The sequence below is a fragment of the Tursiops truncatus genome, chromosome 9 (genome assembly GCF_011762595.2).
Source record: "Tursiops truncatus isolate mTurTru1 chromosome 9, mTurTru1.mat.Y, whole genome shotgun sequence".
NCBI lineage: Eukaryota > Metazoa > Chordata > Mammalia > Artiodactyla > Delphinidae > Tursiops > Tursiops truncatus.
In genome coordinates, this window is record NC_047042.1 from 92,214,036 (window position 1) to 92,234,752 (window position 20,717).

Genomic DNA, 20,717 nt, shown 5'->3' on the forward strand with positions numbered 1-20,717 from the left:
AATCCTAATTTTCTGAAGTATGCTAAAATACCCCAAATATATTACAAATCTTCTTTCTTAGTGAATATAACAAGGTTATAACAAGGTTCCCTACCTTTGATATAAAATATACATGTCCTACGTTTTTAAAAAAAGGACACATTTACAGAAGAATAAAGCAAAAAGTCTAGTAAGAACTCATAATAGGGATTTCCACTTTTTTAAAAAACCAAAAAAATTGATAACCATTATTAGCAGCCATCAAGGTTATCAGCTAAATGGATTAAAGTAAAATAAATTCAACTTGAAGAAGCCCCTCCCCACATTATTTACTGTCACCCACCGAGTTTAAGAAATAATCAAGACCAAAAAGTAAGTAATATAACAAAAAACAAGATGGAAATCTCAACTCAGAATTTTCTTGCTTTTAAAAATTTATGACAGACAGCATACAGAAAGCTTGTGGTAGTGAGTATGTGTGAGAAGCACATTCAGAGCATTCCAGCCAGGCCAAGCAGAAATTTAGTACTGAAAACTCTCACACTTACAAACACACACTGTGAGGGTGAGGCACAAACAGTATCTGTTGTTTATATTTAGTTTGCTTTGGGTGAAAACAAGAAAGAAGAGCCCAACTACCTCTGAACACTGGGCCAGGCTCAAAATCAAACACTATTTCACTGGGGACAGAATGTAGGAGGGGACTGGGAGTCCGGGATTGGTATTTCCGAAGACAGCGCATCAGCTGGTTCAAAGGGGCTGTTAGAAGAAAAAGAGAGGGGCAGGCAAACACAGGAAGACAGACACACAGAAGAAATGAAAGAAGTCACGGGGAATAAATGAGTTGAAGCCTGCTTCACAAAATAATTCCGGATGTCTAAAAAATCTGCTTATTTTCATAAAATTCCAATGATTCTTTATAAAGTGATTCACAAAAAGGATAAGAAATGGCATTTGATTTTTGGTACTAAGCAGGCAATTTTTATGACTAAGTTAACTCAGTGATGCTAACATGATGGCAACATTTAAATGCTGGATGTATTGGGCAAAATTATCAAAAGCCACAGCTATTAAGACATATGAAAGTCATACTGGCAGCAACATTAATTGGTGGGTTCATGGAACAACAAACAGGAAAAAAAAAAAACTTTTATAACTATGTGCTATAGTAAATACTAAGTCCAGAGTACATAATGCAGGCTTATTATTTTGGTAGGTCCACAGGTATATATAAATATTACAACAAAAGATGGTTTACTCAATGTTTATTCAACATAAAGTATCTTTGAGTCTGGGCTTAGATATTTTGAATATAAAGCAGGTCACAGTGAAGAGACCAACTCTAAACAAGATATGCAGGTATTGTAGGGCTTCCTTATTAAATAGAAGACAGCTGAAGAGGTAAGCATAAAGGACCACCTGGAAGAAAACGTCAAGACAGTTTCAAACACCATCTCTTCGAAAAATCTTATGGGAGTAAAATCTTATTTAAAAAGTATTTTCTAAAGTAATGTTTTGCTATGCTCCCAATTTTCACTGTGTGCTAGAGTGAACATCTGATGAAAATTCTGTAAGAAATCTCAATTCAGTTTCTCATTTGCTTATTTTATTTACTGGACTAGTAAAACGGGAACTAGGCTTTTCTATTAGGGGTCCATGCTATAAAGTACATATTCCAAAGCCTTCTAGAAAGCTGAAGGGAAGTGGCTGACAATGTCTAACAAACTGGCAAGTTGTAGCAGGCAACCCCAGGGAGTCTCCCCAAGAATGATGTAGGGGAGTCAAGTTTTAACTGGTTGTAAGCTCAATCTTTAAGTATTAGTGGAGATGGTAAGGAATAAAGTGGGTAAAAAAATTAAGGATCTCTCCTCGATAACAACATCTAAAAAACTGTAGATAGTACATTTAAGACTCCCTTTTATGTCCTCTCTTTTTCTCTGGCTATGAATTAGTTAAAATTTTATTAGAGATAAATGATAAATACTACAGAAAAGCAAACAATTTTTGGTTTTTCTCTGCACATTTTTCTCTGTGTCTGTGTTTCATGAAAGAAGCAAATATAAAGGAGACAAGCAGCAAAGCAATTGCATTTTTCCCTGATTTTTTTTTTTAATTGAAATCACCACTTACCTCCATCACTACGAAACCCTTGGTCTCTAATCAAGTCCTACAAATAAATAGTAATGTATATTTAATCAAAGAATATGGTAAGAAAGTAATAAAATTTTATTTTCCATTAAGCATTCACAGAAAGGTTAATTCAAAATAATACCTGCCTTATAAATTACTTCACAAAACAGAAAGAATATGGAATTAGCTAGTGAACATGATAAAATAAAAAATTTGAAGCACTCGCCAACCTAACCCTAGATTGAAGGGATTATTAGTCCTGATGAAATGTTGAAATCCATTTCAGGCCATTCAGAACCAATGGCTGCATTAATTCTTAAAAAAAAATTCTACTGGCACATATTAAGAGCCATAAAATGTTCATACCCTTTGATCCTGTAATTCCACTTCTGGGAATTTTTCCTAAGGAAATAATTCAGAAGAAAAAAATGATATGCACAAAGATGTTTAGTGCAACATTATCCATTATACTAAAAAACCAGAAATTATTTCCCTATTTTAGGCATATTGACATATTGGTTAACTATAGTGTATCAATTTAGTAAGTATTATGTAGCTACTAAAACAATTATGAACCTTGACTCATAAAACATGTTTACAATAAAAAAGAATACAAAATTAAATGTACACTGATACAATTATAAAAATATAAATGTGTAAGGACACACTAGAAGGGGAAAAAAAATTTGTCTTTATTATTAAAATACAGCTTTTTACAACAGACAACGTGGGGCAGGGCAGTGGGGGAAGAGCCTACTGGCAATACAGTGCAATTTGGACCCTGACAGACAGAACTTAATCTACCCAGTATAACTTAAATATGAGGTCTCTAAATAAGTCTCTTTGCAAATAGGCAGCTTTTCGTTTATAGGCTAAAACAAAGAGCACATTCTTTACAGATGTATTTCTGTCATGTTCAATGTATTATATAAAGCATTTAACATTTTCTACAGAATAATCAACAAATACTCATATCTCCAAATAAGATGCTAATGTTAGGGGTTGTGTGACTATCAATAAATATAAAAAATCATGGTGGTCTCACTAACTTTGTGTTCTTGAGAGCTTATAATCTAAGTGTAAGAAAGATATACACACATAGAAATTATGTGATATAAGAATAAGGGCTTAAGAAAACAATAAAAAAGGTGCCAAAGTTGCTTAGTTAATTGCCAAATAAATAGCATGGGTGAAAAGATTCTTCATGCTACGTAAGTTCAAAGGATAAATAAATAACTATAGAACTTGGCCATTGGTGAAGCATTTGAAGAAGATGATCTAAGTGTTGGGGTTTGAGGGGCAGACAGGAAAGCAGAAAAGAAAAGCAGAGGAGGACTTCTCTGGTGGTCCAGTGGTTAGGACTCTGCGCTTTCACTGCCGTAGCCCGGGTTCAATCCCTGGTCGGGGAACTAAGATCCTGCAAGCTGAGAGGCGTGGCAAAAAAAAAAAAAAAAGTCTTCTAGACAACCTACTGCTAATAACCACCATAAACTTATATTTTCCAATCTCAAATATGTTCTTAAAGCTCCTTGACAATCTTTATCTATGTGACCTAGGTTAAATAGGATCTTCTAGTGTTCCAATACTGGCTATTTCAAACTTTTTGCCAATCTCCTATGGGGTTCCTTTCTTACTTATATCTCTTCCCTTTCTTAGCATGACAGAGAAAACAGAAGCTATCAAAGAACATTCTGTTCTGCCTCTATATCTACAAACATTTGTATAATAATATTAGCTATAATTTTTGAATTCTTATTTTGTGCCAAGAACAATAAGCATTTTCAAATCACTACAAGGGGTAGACACTATAGGCCTCAAGGTTAAGTCATCTGCCCATGGTCATATTGCCTGTAAAGAGCTGCGGAGCTAGTTATGTTCATCTTTAATTCCTCATAGCCTCTGAGGAACATCACTTCCAAGTTCAAGAAATTTTACTACCTCAGTTATTCTTTCTTGTTATTTTTAACCTCTCTCTTCACTTGCTTCTTCCCCTGAAGATACAAATATGCTCAAGTCTCTGCTTCAATCTATGGCCCTTTCAGCATTCCTTTATAGCCAAGCTTCTCAAAATTGGCACTTAATCCCACATCTTTACCTGGTTTTGCTATCCTCCAATAGTCCTCTAAAACAGCTCTCAATGAAGTAAAAATGACATTGTAATTGCCCAATTCAATAGTCATTTCCAGTCCTTATCTCATTTGAGTCTCAATGGCAAGTGACATCAACTACTTAAGCATTCTTGAAGTCAGTCCCCTTTTCTCCCTTTAGCTTCTGCAACACTACTTTCTCTTACTTATTTGAAGCTAAAGTTAGGAAGAGAAGCCTAAAATGGAGACAGAGAATGACAGTCTCTGTCTGTATCTCAAATGTTAATGTTTACTGGGGTTGCATGTCTACCCTCTTTTCAGTTTACATATAGTCTTTGAGTAATATCACTTACATCCATGACTTTAACTGACAAAAATAGGCTAATTATTTCTAAATCTGTATCTCTACTCAAGGTCCTTATTTCAACTGCTACTGCACTTCTAAACAAGGAAAGTTCCACAGACATCTTAAAGTCAAGATGTCCAAAATAAAAGTTAACGTTTTCATTTCTACAATCCCTGTTCTTCTTCCTTTGGCATTTCCTATCTTAATGGATAGAATAAATACTATCTATCCACCTAAGCCAGACAACTCTAGGCATTACCTTTTTTTTAAAATTACCATTTATTTATTTTTGGCTGCGTTGAGTCTTCTTTGCTGTGCGCAGGCTTTCTCTAGTTGCGGTGAGAGGGGGCTACTCTTTGTTGCAGTGCACGGGCTTCTCACTGCGGTGGCCTCTCTTGTTGCAGAGCACGGGCGCTAGGTGCGTGGGCTTCAGAAGTTGTGGCACGCGGGCTCAGTAGTTCTGACTCATGGGCTCTAGAGCATAGGCTCTGCAGTTGTGGTGCACAGGCTTAGCTGCTCCGCGGCATGCAGGATCTTCCCAGACCAGGGATCGAACCCGTGTCCCCTGCATTGGCAGGCGGATTCTTAACCACTGTGCCACCAGGGAAGTCCCTAGGCATTATCTTTTATTACCTCTCATCTCTTTCAGTTCTCTCCTCTACTACTATATAGAACAGTGATTGAGGTAAGAATGAAAGGCCAGGTTTTACCCCATTTCAATCATTTATCACCTGTGTGATCTGGGGTAAGTTTCTTGATATCTCTAAATCTAATTTTCTTAACAGTAAAATAAGAAAAATACTACTACTTAACTCACAAGTGTTTGTGAGGAAAGAATAAAAAAATTTATGTAAAGTATCTAGCACATAGTAAGCATTAACAGTAGCCATTTACAGTATCCAATCCTAACAATTGTGCCTATCAAATCTCTCACTAATTCAAAAGAACTTTCTAAAGTAAAGAGCTGATCACTTTCTTTCCCACTCAGTTTATTGGACCCCCTATTACCAACTACTATAGTGACCTCAGAATAATAACATAATGTCTTTCAGTGTGGACTCTACCTACTTAGTTTCATCCTCTACCATTACCCACCCTTTTCCTGAACCCTAAACTCCTACAATACCAACTATTCATTACAACCCACATAAAGGTACTTCTATATTTCTGCACATACCATTTCCTTAACAAATGCCCTTCCTTCTTAAAACCCCCACCAAGTGCACTGAATAAACTCCAACTCCTTCCTATTCATCTTCTACAGTCTGGCTTAAATGTTGTCCTTTCTCTGCTAAACATTACTAGATTTAACCAGGTAGGGTTTATCATCCCCTTCTATAAACTATCACTGTATATTTTGTGTTTATTTATTTATATGGCTGATTCATCCATTTCCATTAGACTGTGACCTCCTTGAGGGCAAAAACTGTGCTAATTCATCTTAATTCCCTATTCTGACACAGTGCCTATACCAAAGTAAATATTAAATCTGGTTTACTGGAATAATAAATGACAAATAATGACTGAAATTGAATGAAATGACTGAAACTGAATGAAATGCTAAAAGGTTTATATTTTTCAATGGGAAGTAAATGAAAGTTTTGGAACAAAGGAACAGATGATGATCGAGGTCTTATAAAAAATTATTCTGATAATAGCAGTAAAAATGGAAATGGGCAGAGAGAAATCAATGGCAAGAAATCTATTTAGGAGATTAATGTAATAAGTAGTTCAAGTGAAGAAATATGGGCCCAAATGGTGGTAGTAATAACAAATTTGAGACGTATATCAAAAGGAAAGGTGATACCTTATGACTATTTGCTTATGGGGAAGATGAAAAAGCAAGATATAAAGATGACACTCCAAATGTTCAAGCCTAAGACAATAGGAGAAACTTAGTAACACTAAGACATAAAGAGAAATAGTCTAAAAGAACGTCAGTTTTGAAAGTAAATACAAAGGTAACAACTTTGAACATACTGACAATAGATCTAACGTAAAAATAAGATTTGATTTCTTATTTCACACAATCTCCTTATTTCCATATTTCCCTCTCCTATTTTTTTTTCCTTTATATTCAGGTCTAGCCAGATAGAAGAAGACCTTATTAGTTGAGAAAAATTGATATTAAGAAAAGGCTACTTTAAATGAACCCAATAAAAATAGAGAAAAAATTTCATAGTAAAATATAGGAAGAAAGTCTGACTTGGGAATGTATCTTGAAAAATGAAATTAAGATTTATAAAAAGTTTATTTTCTTTTACATTCAACAAAACTTTAAGTTATAATTTCAACAGTATGCTAATCCTTAGAATACAGAAAAAATCAAGTTTTCATTGGTAATAATATCAAACTTACGACAGCACAAATTGAAATTCTTAATTTCATATTCATCTTTTACATCACAATCATAATCATTTTTATAAAAATCTTAAAGGACTTCATCAATTCCCTCAAAGCCCTCCATCAATCCTATGATATTTAAATCATTTTCACTTGAAAAGCCTATTCTCTTGTCATCCTTATAGACTTTCTCTCTTTTACTGTTAACTGGACTAATTTAATTCTGCTGTACCCTTATTTCTCAATGACTTTATAAGATGTGAGTAGTTCTACCAAGTGACTTTTTCACTGTCTTCATAAAATCCTTAAAATCTTTTTTTGTTGTCATATTCACAATCAATGTGCTTTATGTTTTCACTGAAATGTTGGATAGTGATGGAAAAGGGCTGGAATGCAAGCTGGTATTAAATGGGGAGGGATATGTGAGTGGAGACTAATATTAAGGGAGTCTGTTAATTAGTGATTATTTTCCTGTTAGGATAATTTTTCCTTCTTTACTCAACCTTATGAGCACTCACATAAGGAATGCCGGTATAATGAGAACCACCCCTGTCCTCTAACATACACATGACCCCTCAGTAACTTCAGTATCCTGCTTACATGGGGAAACAGTTTCAAATTCCTTTTTAAATATAATTACTTTCCAAGGCAAACAAATTTGGTGGCTTTTTTGTTTTCTTGCTTATTACAGACAGAGACTGAGGATAACCCACATTTTTTATCCTAAAGTACAAATTCTGGGAGAAGTGATCCCAACCCCACCACAGCTCAGATAGCAAGGGCTCTTTATTATCTTCAGTAACTCAGTTACTGAGATGATGTATTGATAGCTGAATGAATCAGTCCTTTTGGATTGATCCTGCGTATCTCATCTTTTTTCTCATCTCTTCCTTCTATTTTGTCTATAGCAGGGACTGGCAAAATACAATTGGCTGGCCACCTGCTTTACTCAAGTTTTACTGGAATAAAGCCTCACCTATTTGTTTAAGATGTATTATGGCCGTTTTCACACTACAGTGGCAGAGTTCAACAGCTATCATTAGAGATCACATGACACACAAGCCTAAAATATTTACTATGTGACCCTTTAAGTGTTTGTTGATCCCTGGTCTATATTATGGGAAACAGACCTCTGCTTTGTCTTCTAACCCTTTTACTAATACAAATATTTTTTGATGACCTCTTATGTTAGGTGCCAACTAACACCTAATAGTTCCTATGTTAGGAAACTATATTAGGAATGGTTTCTGCTGTCCAGGAGTTAAGGTCAAATCGAAGAAGTGACACTAATGTACATAATTAACTTATAGTGTGTAAGATAAACCGGGAAAGTAAAAAAATTCAAGAGTGACCAGCCCCAGAAGGAGACTAAAATAATTGATTTGTGTAGAGATGCAATCCAATGGTATACTCAAGAAAGTAAAGAAGGTAAAAGGTAGCTTTGCATGAGAAGTACATAAAGTAATGATTAATCCTTAAGGGTTATTTAACTCAAAGTTAAACCTTTAGATATTCAGGTAAAGATTTCAAATTGATCTAAATAGGAAATATGCAAGTGTACTCTTATTTTTTCTTTACCCCAAAACGGTCAAGTGGATTACCTGTTAAATAAATGAAGATAAGACTTTTACAGAGATGGTGTCATAAGGAAAAAAATAAGAATAACTCTATAATTTGGTGCCAGTTAAATATTTTATGCCATCAGAGAAGCTGAAAGGCTTTCCTGATTTGTAGTTCATGAAAAGTCTATCACTTATAATAACTGTGATAAATGAAAGATGGCACTTATTTCTGATCTATATTATAAATGTAGCAGAAAAAAATAAAGAAACACACTTGAATTTTCTAACTTCGAGCACTGCTGGATACTTACATCAATATTGACAGGTTCTATGGTGTTTATATGCACATTTGGAGCTGATGAGGACCGGTCTCGTTGTCCAAACTGATTTCGATGATCTTCATCTGGTCGGAAAGGCTGTGGAATTGGAATGGATTTTGAAGGAGACGGACTGGTGAGAATTGGGGGCCTGGAAAAATCAAGTGATTGGAAGATAAGATTCAGAGTAACTTTATAGAGATAATAACATAGAAAAATGGATGATATAAAGATTTTCTTCTTTTCGTATTCTCAAATAAAATCTTTACAATAAAGCATTAAAAATCCAGCAGTAATGGCTTTTAAAAGTGTTAGTTTAAAAAACTAATATGTGCTTGCAACCACTGACAAAGCTGCTTTGCTCAAGCAGACACTCCAGGGAGTATCAATGATAAGAACACTGATTCTTATCCAGAAAACTCCAGAGAAATCTACAAATGGCTAAAAATTACCTGTTGTTAATCAGCTGAAGCAACGCTTGTCCTTTAAAGTTATACAAAAATGCTCTAGGTAGGCAGTGACTGAATAATGTCTGCCAATTTTTCTACCTTTGCCATTTCTTGATAGTTGAAGTTACTAAAATGAACTTTTTATGGGAAGTATCAATATTAGGAAATTATAAATCTTTTAAAAACATACATGTGTTTTTCATGACCTAAAAGATATACCTATTGCTTTATACAAGAGTTGAATTAAAATCCTGAACAATAATAGCAAAAGATCATTTCCAAATTCAAAAGATGATTCTCAGAGTGTCAATCTCTCATATTTTGAAATGTTTACCATGACCAATAATCGATACAAGACACACAGGAAAATAATATATTAAGCATTAAAGTAATATTTGTAAAAACTGCTTTTTGATGAAACCATCAAAACAGGTGACAGAGTGACCTATTTTGGTACTGTGGATAAATAACAAAGTCTATGATCTCTCACTGCTCCCAAAATGAACCTGGCACTCACGGAGCACATTAAAGTTTTGAGAATAGATTGTAAGCACCTGTGAGAAGTCTGTGCCCCTCAGAAGGAGTATCCTAGGGAGCTAAGAAATGAGTGTCACTTGACTGACGAGGTGTGACTGTCTTAGTGAGCTCCACCAGGACCAATGAATGACTCAGTGCTAACAGCCTCTCTTCAGAGATTGGTTACTGTTGCACCCCATCTTATGCAAACTCTGTAACTAATCAGCATTATCTAGTGGTTAATAAGACAGCCAGAAAGACAATGTTGAGGGAATAAAAAGACATTTTTAAGACGGGAGAGGGTTTAGAGAGGAATGAGAAGAAAATACAGTAGAAAAGGACTAGATAAAGGTTGAAACAGCCAAAGAAGCCAAATAGTAACAAAAAACTTCTAAATAAAATATGTTAATAGAATCTGAACAAGAATCTGTGCTTCTTTGAAGCACACTTTTAAGGGTAGGGAAAGAAATTTTGACTTTATGTAAATGAATCCACTTAGAAGGGAAATAAAAATAATAAAATATTATGTACTTTAAAAAACTGCTATAGGGGCTTCCCTGGTGACGCAGTGGTTGACAGTCTGCCTGCCGATGCAGGGGACACGGGTTCATGCCCCGGTCTGGGAAGATCCACATGCCGCGGAGCAGCTGGGCCCATAAGCCATGGCCGCTGAGCCTGCGCGTCCGGAGCCTGTGCTCCGCAATGGGAGAGGCCACAACAGTGAGAGGCCCGCATACCACAAAAATAAATAAAAAACTGCTATAAACCAACGAGAATTATAGGTAAGGCTGATGGAACTGGCCTCTAAGAAAATTAGCATGTTCTACTGGTCCTTTTTATTCTGATAATTGAGAAATTTTTAGTTTGTGACAAAGCTGTCTTTATTTTTGCTTTAGACAGCCAATAAAAGCCACTGGCAAGGGATATGGGGAGCAGGTAAAAAGAACGTAGAAGTGACAATATTAGCTTTTAAAAAGTTTTGGAAAGTGCACTCACTTTTTAAACACTACTTACAGGTGATTTAAAGTCTCAAAGCAGTAACATACTTTAAGTTAGAACTTAAAAGTGGAAAAAGCCTGAATTTACTACAACTGAATAGGGTAGTCTAATTAACACAACTGATCTGGTGTAGTGACAGCAAGTCATTCTTGAAACCTACTGAATTAAAACTATGACAGCAACATGTAGTACACAATAAGTCAGAAATATGTATGCAAAGGACACTGGTCTTTAAGTAAGAAAAACAAAAACCTGGATTAAATCTAATGTATTTTATTAGCAAATCTAAAGAAAATGGGTATACTAGAAGATGAAGATATGTTGCTTGTACCTCCCTTCTCCCCTTGCCCCTGTGCCCCCACCATCACCATGCTCCTATGCTCATTCAGATTCTAGAATTCTTTACAGTCCAGTTCAAATCCCACTTTCTTGATTAAATGTTGACTACCCTCTCTCACTATTCTCTCTTCTCCTGTAAACATGAGGATATTTATCACACAGTTTAAAATAATATATCATAAATTGTAGATTATAATTATATACTATTTTAAAATCGTCGGCCATTATCTCATATATTAATGTTACTTTTCTAAATGGAAATCATATACTTCTATACCTGATATTAAAAATAAAGCAATGAGCACAAGGCAGGGACTCTAAATTATCTGTTGCTTGACTTTTTTTCAAGGATGGTCCTAAAACAGTCTACATCAGCTTTAACCCTGTGTATCTGTACCAAATGTATGTAAATTAGCTGACTGGTGTGATAAATTACCTGAAAAAAAAAAAAAAACCCTTAATTTAACAATCCAAATGTTGGAAAGGTTTATAATTAGCCAAAAGTTCCAAAGAAATCAGCTCAAACAGCATGTCACTGAACAGCAGGAATCAAATCATACCCAATAGAATCGGAGGGGGGTGCAGAAGGGGATGATCCAGACGTAAGGGTAGTCTCTGCTAAGGAGGCCTCCTCCTGTGGTATTGGGTGGTGTTCAAAGAACTTGGAGACAAACAGCAAACTGTGAGGCAAAAAGAAAAACAAAACAAAAACAAACCTAACTTGTGCAAAACCCAGAAGCTTCATATACCAGAATACCTTAAAGAATTAACAAAAATGTCTGAGATCAAATTCCATTTTCAGGAAGGACTGTTAAATTCAATTAGTTGTATTTTTGTCTAAAGGCTTACTGTAAAAAAATTATATTGTACTTTTCAAAGGCAAGTTCAGAATCTAAAACTAATTGCTCTATACAGCAAATTTCTACATAGTAGAGGAGAAAAATCATGCTTTATGGTTAAGGAATTAGAAAATGTATCTACTGCTAAAAATTAGGTTATATCATTATGATATACTTTAAAGTACAGAGTTGAATTCTCTCTACTCAAGTAATCAAAAAAAGTAATAAGATTTTACTAGCAGCAGTAACAACACAAAAAAAGATTAAAATAGACTCAATCTATTGAGAGAGGGAGTAGGGGGAAGAGAGGGACTAGGGGGAAGAGAGGGAGGAAGAGAAGGGGGGAGGGAGAGAGACAGAGAGAGAGAGAGACAGACAGACAGGCACACTAACTTTGAGAGAGAGAGAGCACTTAATTTACAAAATTGCTGACAGAACCAGATTCCCCAATCTGCAGTCTAAAAATATAATGGTTTATTTAATTGAAACACCCAAAAACCATCTAAAAGTGATTTCTATGGGCAAGGGATCTTTATTAATTAAAAGAGAATATAAAACATAAATGAAATGTACAGCAAACCAGAATTATAATTTGAGAGAGAAGTATTGGCTATACTACATATTACTCTCTAGGCACACTTCAAAAAGTTCCCTGTAACAACTATTCTGTACAGAAAACTTTCACAGACTCTAAGACATAGTAGTTTCACATTAAGAAAAGTTAAATGTAAAGTGGAAGACAGAAAAGAAAAATTTTTTGATTACTTACTCAAGTTGGTCATAATTAACACACATCAGTGGAACCTCTGTACTACAACGCTGGTGAAATTTATAACCACATGTTTGACAGCGGAACCCCTGGAAAAGCAGCTTTCGACAGAAGTCACAAAATGCTAAGGTGAAAAAAGTTTTCCGTACCTGTAAAGTAAAACATCGTAGAGGATTTCAAAAACTAGTAAGAATCTTTTTAGAAATCAACTTATTTACTCTTTTTTTTTTCTTGCGGTACGCGGGCCTCTCACTGCTGTGGCCTCTCCCGCTGCGGAGCACAGGCTCCGGACGCGCAGGCTCAGCGGCCATGGCTCACGGGCCCAGCCGCCCCGCGGCATGTAGGATCTTCCCGGACCGGGCCACGAACCCGTGTCCCCTGCATCGGCAGGCAGACTCTCAACCACTGTGCCACCAGGGAAGCCCAACTTATTTACTCTTGATTAAAATAACAAATCTTTAATATGCTTACATCATGAGAACTGACTTAAACACTAAGATACTAAAATGAAAACCAGTGGATTCAAGATAACAGATGGACTACATGTATTTTTCTCCCACCCACTAACCAATTAAACTCGTAAGTCAAGAAGATGGAAAATAAATAAAAGACTAACTAATATTAAGCTTTACTACATAAAAGTAAAAGCAGAGATGACAGGAGCAGGAAGAAACAGAGGTGAAAGACAGAATAAGGGTACACTTAAATAACTCTACAAAGAAAGGAGTTAACAGATGCTTACTGGTGTTGACAGAACAAGAAACAATGGCATACTTAAAGTTACAAAGGTATGGAACAGAGGAATCAAAAAACCCACAAAAAACAAAAATGCTTCAGAGGAGGAGCGAAAAGAGGAGGAAGGTTGTAATGTTACAAATAATCTAATTCCCTATGGAACTAGCCATAAGTAAATGTCTAAAACTGATAAAATAAGAAATTGTAGCTTAAAGTTATTATTTAGTAATATGAAAATAATCACGAGAAGAGCTTGAAACAGAAACCATTGAAAGTTAAGAATGATTTCCTCTCAGATAGCCTCATCCACTAGAGGGCAGACAGCAGAAGTAAGAAGAACTACAATCCTGCAGCCTGTGGAACAAAAACCACATTCACAGAAAGACAGACAAGATGAAAAGGCAGAGGGCTATGCACCAGATGAAGGAACAAGATAAGACCCCAGAAAAACAACTAAATGAAGTGGACATAGGTAACCTTCCAGAAAAAGAATTCAGAATGATAGTGAAGATGACCCAGGACCTCAGAAAAAGAATGGAGGTAAAGATTGAGAAGATGTAAAAATGTTTAACAAAGACGTAGAAGAATTAAAGAACAAACAAACAGAGACGAACAATACAATAACTGAAATGGAAAATACACTAGCAGGAATCAATAGCAGAATAACTGAGGCAGAAGAACGTATAAGTAACCTGGAATACAGAATGGTGGAATTCACTGCTGCAGAACAGAATAAAGAAAAAAGAATGAAAAGAAATGAAGACAGCCTAAGAGACCTCCGGGACAACATTAAACGCAACAACATTCACATTATAGAGGTCCCAGAAGGAGAAGAGAGAGAGAAAGGACCAGAGAAAATATTTGAAGAGATTATAGTCGAAAACTTCCCTAACATGGGAAAGGAAACAGCCACCCAAGTCCATGAAGCACAGCAAGTCCCATACAGGATAAACCCAAGGAGAAACACGCCAAGACACATAGTAATCAAATTGGCAAAAATTAAAGACAAAGAAAAATTATTGAAAGCAGCAAGGGAAAAAAGACAAATAACATACAAGGGAACTCCCACAAGGTTAACAGCTGATTTCTCAGCAGCAACTCTACAAGTCAGAAGGGAGCGGCATGATATACTTAAAATGATGAAAGGGAAGAATCTACAACCAAGATTACTGTACATGGCAAGAATCTCATTCAGATTCGATGGAGAAATCAAAAGCTTTACAGACAAGCAAAAGCTAAGAGAATTCAGCACCACCAAACCAGTTCTACAACAAATGCTAAAGGAACTTCTCTAAGTGGGAAACACAAGAGAAGACAAGGACGTACAAAAACAAACCCAAAACAATTAAGAAAATGGTAATAGGAGCATACATATCGATAAAGACCTGAAACGTGAATGGATTAAATGCTCCAACCAAAAGACACAGGCTTACTGAATGGATACAAAAACAAGACCCATATATGTGCTGTCTACAGGAGACCCACTTCAGAACTAGGAACACATTCAGACTGAAAGTGAGGGGATGGAAAAAGATATTCCATGCAAATGGAAATCAAAAGAAAGCTGGAGTAGCAATAATCATATCAGATAAAATAGACTTTAAAATAAAGAATGTTACAATAGACAAGGAAGGACACTAAATAATGATCAATGGATCAATGCAAGAAGAAGATATAACAATTATAAATATATATGCACCCAACATAAGGGCACCTCAATACATAAGGCAACTGCTAACAGCTATAAAAGAGGAAATCGACAGTAACACAATAATAGTGGGGGACTTTAACACCTCACTTACACCAATGGACAGATCATCCAAAATGACAACTAATAAGGGAACAGAAGCTTTAAATGACACAACAGACCAGATGGATTTAATTAATATTTATAGGACATTCCATCGAAAAACAGCAGATTACACTTTCTTCTCAAGTGAGCAAAGAACATTCTAAAGGGTAGACCACATCTTGGGTCACAAATCAAGCCTCAGTAAATTTAAGAAAATTGAAATCATATCAAGCACCTTTTCTGACCATAACACTATGAGATTAGAAATGAATTACAGGGGAAAAAAAGTAAAAAACACAAACACATGGAGGCTAAACTATATGTTACTAAATAACCAAGAGATCACTGAAGAAATCCAAGAGGAAATCCAAAAATACCTAGAGACAAATGACAATGAAAACACGACAATCCAAAACCTATGGGATGCAGCAAAAGCAGTTCTAAGAGGGAAGTTTACAGTTATACAAGTCTACCTCAAGAAACAAGAAAAATCTCAAATAAACAATCTAACCTTACACCTAAAGGAACTAGAGAAAGAAGAACAAACAAAACCCAAAGTTAGCAGAAGGAAAGAAATCATAAAGGTCAGAGCAGAAATAGATGAAACAGAAACAAAGAAAACAATAGCAAAGATTAATAAAACTAAAAGCTGGTTCTTTGAGAAGATAAACAAAACTGATAAACCATTAGCCAGATTCTTCAAGAAAAAGAGGGAGAGGACTCAAATCAATAGAATTAGAAATGAAAAAGAAGTTACAGCAGACACCGCAGAAATACCAAGCATCCTAAGAGACTACTACAAGCAACGCTATGCCATTAAAATGGACGACCTGGAAGAAATGGACAAATTCTTAGAAAGGTATAACCTTCCAACCTTCCAAGACTGAACCAGGAAGAAATAGAAAATATGAACAGACCAATCACAAGTAATGAAATTGAAACTGTGATTAAAAATCTTCCAACAAACAGAAGCCCAGGACCGGATGGCTTCACAGGTGAATTCTATCAAACATTTAGCGAAGAGCTAACACCCATCCTTCTCAAACTCTTCCAAAAAACTGCAAAGGAATACTCCCAAACTCATTCTATGAGGCCACTATCACCCTGATACCAAAACCAGACAAAGATACTACAAAAAAAGAAAATTACAGACCAATATCACTGATGAATATAGATGCAAAAATCCTCAACAAAATACTAGCAAACAGAACCCAACAACACGTTAAAAGGATCATATACCATGATCAAGTGGGATTTATCCCAGGGATGCAAGGATTCTTCAATATATGCAAATCAATGTGATACACCATATTAACAAATTGAAGAATAAAAACCATATGATCATCTCATTAGATGCAGAAAAAGCTTTTGACAAAATTCAACACCCGTTTATGATAAAAACTCTCCAGAAAGTGGGCATAGAGGGAACCTACCTCAACGTAATAAAGGCCATATACCACAAACCCACAGCAAACATCATTCTCAATGGTGAAAAACTGAAAGCATTTCCACTAAGATCAGGAACAAGACAAGGATGTCCACTCTCACCACTATTATTCAGCATAGTTTTGGAAGTCCTAGCCACGGCAATCAGAGAAGAAAAAGAAATAAAAGGACTACAAATTGGAAAAGAAGAAGTAAAACTGTCACTGTTTGCAGATGACATGATACTATACATAGAGAATCCTAAAGATGCCATCAGAAAACTAATACAGCTATTCAATGAATTTGGTAAAGTTGCAGGATACAAAATTAATGTACAGAAATCTCTTGCATTCCTGTACACTAATGATGAAAAATCTGAAAGAGAAATTAAGGAAACTCTTCCATTTACCATTGCAACAAAAAGAATAAAATACCTAAGAATAACCCTACCCAGGGAGACAAAAGACCTGTATGCAGAAAACTATAAGACACTCATGAAAGAAATTAAAGATGATACCAACAGATGGAGAGATACACCACGTTCTTGGACTGGAAGAATCAATATTGTGAAAATGACTATACTACCCAAAGCAATCTACAGATTCAATGTAATCCCTATCAAATTACCAATGGCATTTTTTACAGAACTAGAACAAAAAATATTAAAATTTGTATGGAGACACAAAAGACCCTGAATAGCCAAAGCGGTTTTGAGGGAAAAAATGGAGCTGGAGGAATGAGACTCCCTGACTTCAGACTACACTACAAAGCTACAGTAATCAAGACAACACGGTACTGGCACAAAAACAGAAATATAGATCAGTGGAATAGGATAGAAAGCCCAGAGATAAACCCACGCACATACGGTCAACTAATCTATGACAAAGGAGGCAAGGATATACAATGGAGAAAAGACAGTCTCTTCAATAAGTGGTGCTGGGAAAACTGGACAGCTACATGTAAAAGAATGAAGTCAGAACACTCCCTAACATCATACACAAAAATAAACTCAAAATGGATTAGAGACCTAAATGTAAGACTGGACACTATAAAACTCGTAGAGGAAAAACAGGAAGAACACTCTTTGACATAAATCACAGCAATATCTTTTTTGATCCACCTCCTAGAGTAATGGAAATAAAAACAAAAATAAACAAGTGGGACCTAATAAAAAAAAAAAAAAAGAATGATTTCCTCTGGAGAGTGGCATTAGAGGCTAACAAGGGATAGGGCAACAGGTGATTTTTTTTGTAAACCCGTCTGCACTATCTTAAAAACTATATACATTTGATTAAAATGTAATATACTTTGATTAAAATGTAAAAAAGAATTTATAAACGAAAAAACTAGTTTATAATTATATGAAGATCAGATCAACCCTACCTGAACTTGCTAACTTAGGACAAGGAAAAGGAAAATCACCTAAAAGAAGGTAAGAACTACTTTTAACAAACTATCAGTTTGTTAGAGGATTAGAAGACCTAAATGTATCTGTGAACATTCCTCTGTGTGAAACTTAAAAGGCAACGTGTAAGAACTCCATGTCAGAAGCCAAACATGGGTCACATAAACAGAACTGTGCCAGAGAAGCTCTATCTTGATAACGAACAAAACCAGAAATTGTTTAAAACTGTTTGGTTTGTATATATAAGAAGCAGAAAACATAAAAAGGATAAACAAATAACAAAATGTTAACAATGGCTATTTGAGAGTGACGAGAGCATGGGTGACTCTATTTTGTCTTTTGTTCTTTGCTGTATATTCTCAATTCATCTCAGTTTTTCAGACAGCATTAATCACACATTACAATAGTAAGAAAAACACATCATGATCCAGGACACACCTGTATTCATATAATAATATTACCCTAACTATACATAATGCATATCAGAATTTTCTAATCCATTCTACTGCATGTAAATGCTTTTCATGATCCATTAAATTGATTTCAACACCCACTTTATCAAACTCTTTTCAATAAACACATATTTAACATGATAAAATGTTATTAAAAATAATACTTCATCAAGAAAATGATATCTTGGCACATCATTCATTCTGGCTTTTTGAGAACATTTAGATAGTTTTAAGAGTAGCTCTTGTTTTCTTCACCTTTTTGTCTATGTATCACTTTCTAGGGGATATAAAAAAGCAACTGACTGTTTTTAGCTTTGTTCCTTTTCCATTTGTCTCTGGATATAAAAGCAATTAGAAAATCTTTAATATTTATGTGTCTACTATTTACTAAAGCAAGCATCTTTTTATATTGCTAGCATAATCTCTGGAAATTAGAGCACAGAAAAATACAAAATGTATTCACAGGAATCAGCATTTTATAGTCACTTTATCCTTTTTGCTAACTACTCATACTCTCAATCGCCTAATAATCTGCAGACTTTCATGAAGCCCTAATTTCTCTTCCTTCTTTAATCTACTCAGTTGCAGTCTTTCTTCCTGTCACTGACTTATATGTGAAAACTATGTGTAACTGGTTGTTTCTGTATGTAAAGGAAGGGGGAAAAAAGAGAGAAAAGGAAGGAGGGCAGGAGGGAGGAAAGCAGAAAGGAGAGAAAAACACCTGAGCAGGAGAAAATGTGGGTATGCATTTGAGCATAAATTGAGTAACTGACATATACCTCTATCTGTGAATATACCTTTGTCAATAAAGGTGGGTACAGGAAGGTATATCTTTTCTTTTGGGCCACAAATTATGCTTATTTTGGAATTCAAGACATGGATGGTAAACTCGTGGGGGCCATAGAACAGGTAATTTGCACGCATTAATTTGTAAGGTGTGGGGCTGAGGGAAGACATTAACTTTAGTGCCTATAGAAAATGGGAAGGTCTGGACACATAGCATCTGTTTTTAATCTTGTTTCTCTACCTTCCCTGCCCCCTGCCAGTTCCCAAGGATTCCTGGGATGCACGTATATACTGAAGGAATCGCTTTTATAACAGACTAGGAAACCAGGAGGCATAATCAGCCTTCCTCCAGTAGTCAACAAAAACCAGCCCAGAGAAGCAGAGAGAGGATTTCTTTCTCTTTCTAAGCAGAACACAGGCTTAGTCTTGCCTCTCTATGACACTAAGAGCAATCATTCCAAAACACAAATCTAATCACACTGCTGCCCTGCCTATTAAAATCATTAAATTTCCAATGATTTTAGGGAAAAGTCTGAATCTTTAACATAGCTTACAAGGACTCTCATAAGCTTACTCCACCCATATACACGCTACACTCTAACAGCCCCCTCTCCAACTTTGCATCATCCATTCTGAACTTCTTTCAAAACTGAAAAGGTAACATGCTTTCTTGCTGTTCCCTCTGTCTAGAGTACTCTTGTGGTTTTTTAAAATATTTATTTATTTATTTATGGCTGTTTTGGGTCTTCGTTGCTGCACATGAGCTTTCTCTAGTTGTGGCGAGCGGGGGTTACTCTTCGTTGCAGTGCGCAGGCTTCTCTTGCTGCAGAGTGCGGGCTCAAGAGCACAGGCTCAGTAGTTGTGCACGGGCTTAGCTGCTCCGCAGCATGTGGGATCTTCCCGGACCAGGGCTCAAACCCGTGTCCCCTGTATTGGCAGGCAGATTCTTAACCACTGCGCCACCTGGGAAGTCCCTGTCCAGAGTACTCTTCCCTCATCCATCAGGCCACAGCTTTCATATTTCTTCCTTTGGGAAAACTTCCTGACTCCTCAAAGGCCAAGGTTAGGAATCTCTACTCTGTGTATCTATAGCACTTTAAACATACACAGTAATTAAGAGTGCTTATGAAAATTTTTAATTAAATGATCTGTCTCTCTCTACTCTAAGGCAGGGATACTGTTTTCTTATTAATTGTTATATCCTCAGATCAGACAAAATACTGGCAAATGAAAAGATCTCAACAAACAGTAACTGGCAGCTCTCCAACTGTGTTGTGAAGATTTCCATACTCTGCAACTAACCTGCAGTTTGCTTTCATTACCCTCTTGTGGCAAGGACCTTCCTGCACTGCTTAAGGTTAGTAACTTAGATCTTCTTTTACCTCCTCATATCCAATTTCTAATTAAGAAGAATAAGAGTACTTATTTTTAATTCCTAAAAACTTAA

At 35.8% G+C, this 20,717-nt stretch overlaps 1 protein-coding gene across 11 annotated transcripts in view; it reads right to left on the bottom strand.

The window, feature by feature from the left end:
* Positions 1-20,717, bottom strand: part of BRAF (B-Raf proto-oncogene, serine/threonine kinase) — a 161,370-nt gene that overhangs the window by 54,662 nt on the left and 85,991 nt on the right. For 10 of the 11 annotated variants that reach the window (XR_012334121.1, XR_012334120.1, XR_012334118.1 and 7 more), the window contains exons 6-9: positions 12,676-12,824; positions 11,628-11,747; positions 8,759-8,915; positions 2,110-2,146 (exon numbers count right to left, since the gene is read on the bottom strand). Coding sequence is in view for 6 of the 11 variants with exons in the window: in XM_019945688.3 (XP_019801247.1) it covers positions 2,110-2,146; positions 8,759-8,915; positions 11,628-11,747; positions 12,676-12,824 (463 nt within the window). In the remaining 5 variants the exon portion in view is untranslated. The remainder of the gene's footprint in view (positions 1-2,109; positions 2,147-8,758; positions 8,916-11,627; positions 11,748-12,675; positions 12,825-20,717) is intronic. The other variant, XM_073810000.1, reaches the window with a different exon arrangement.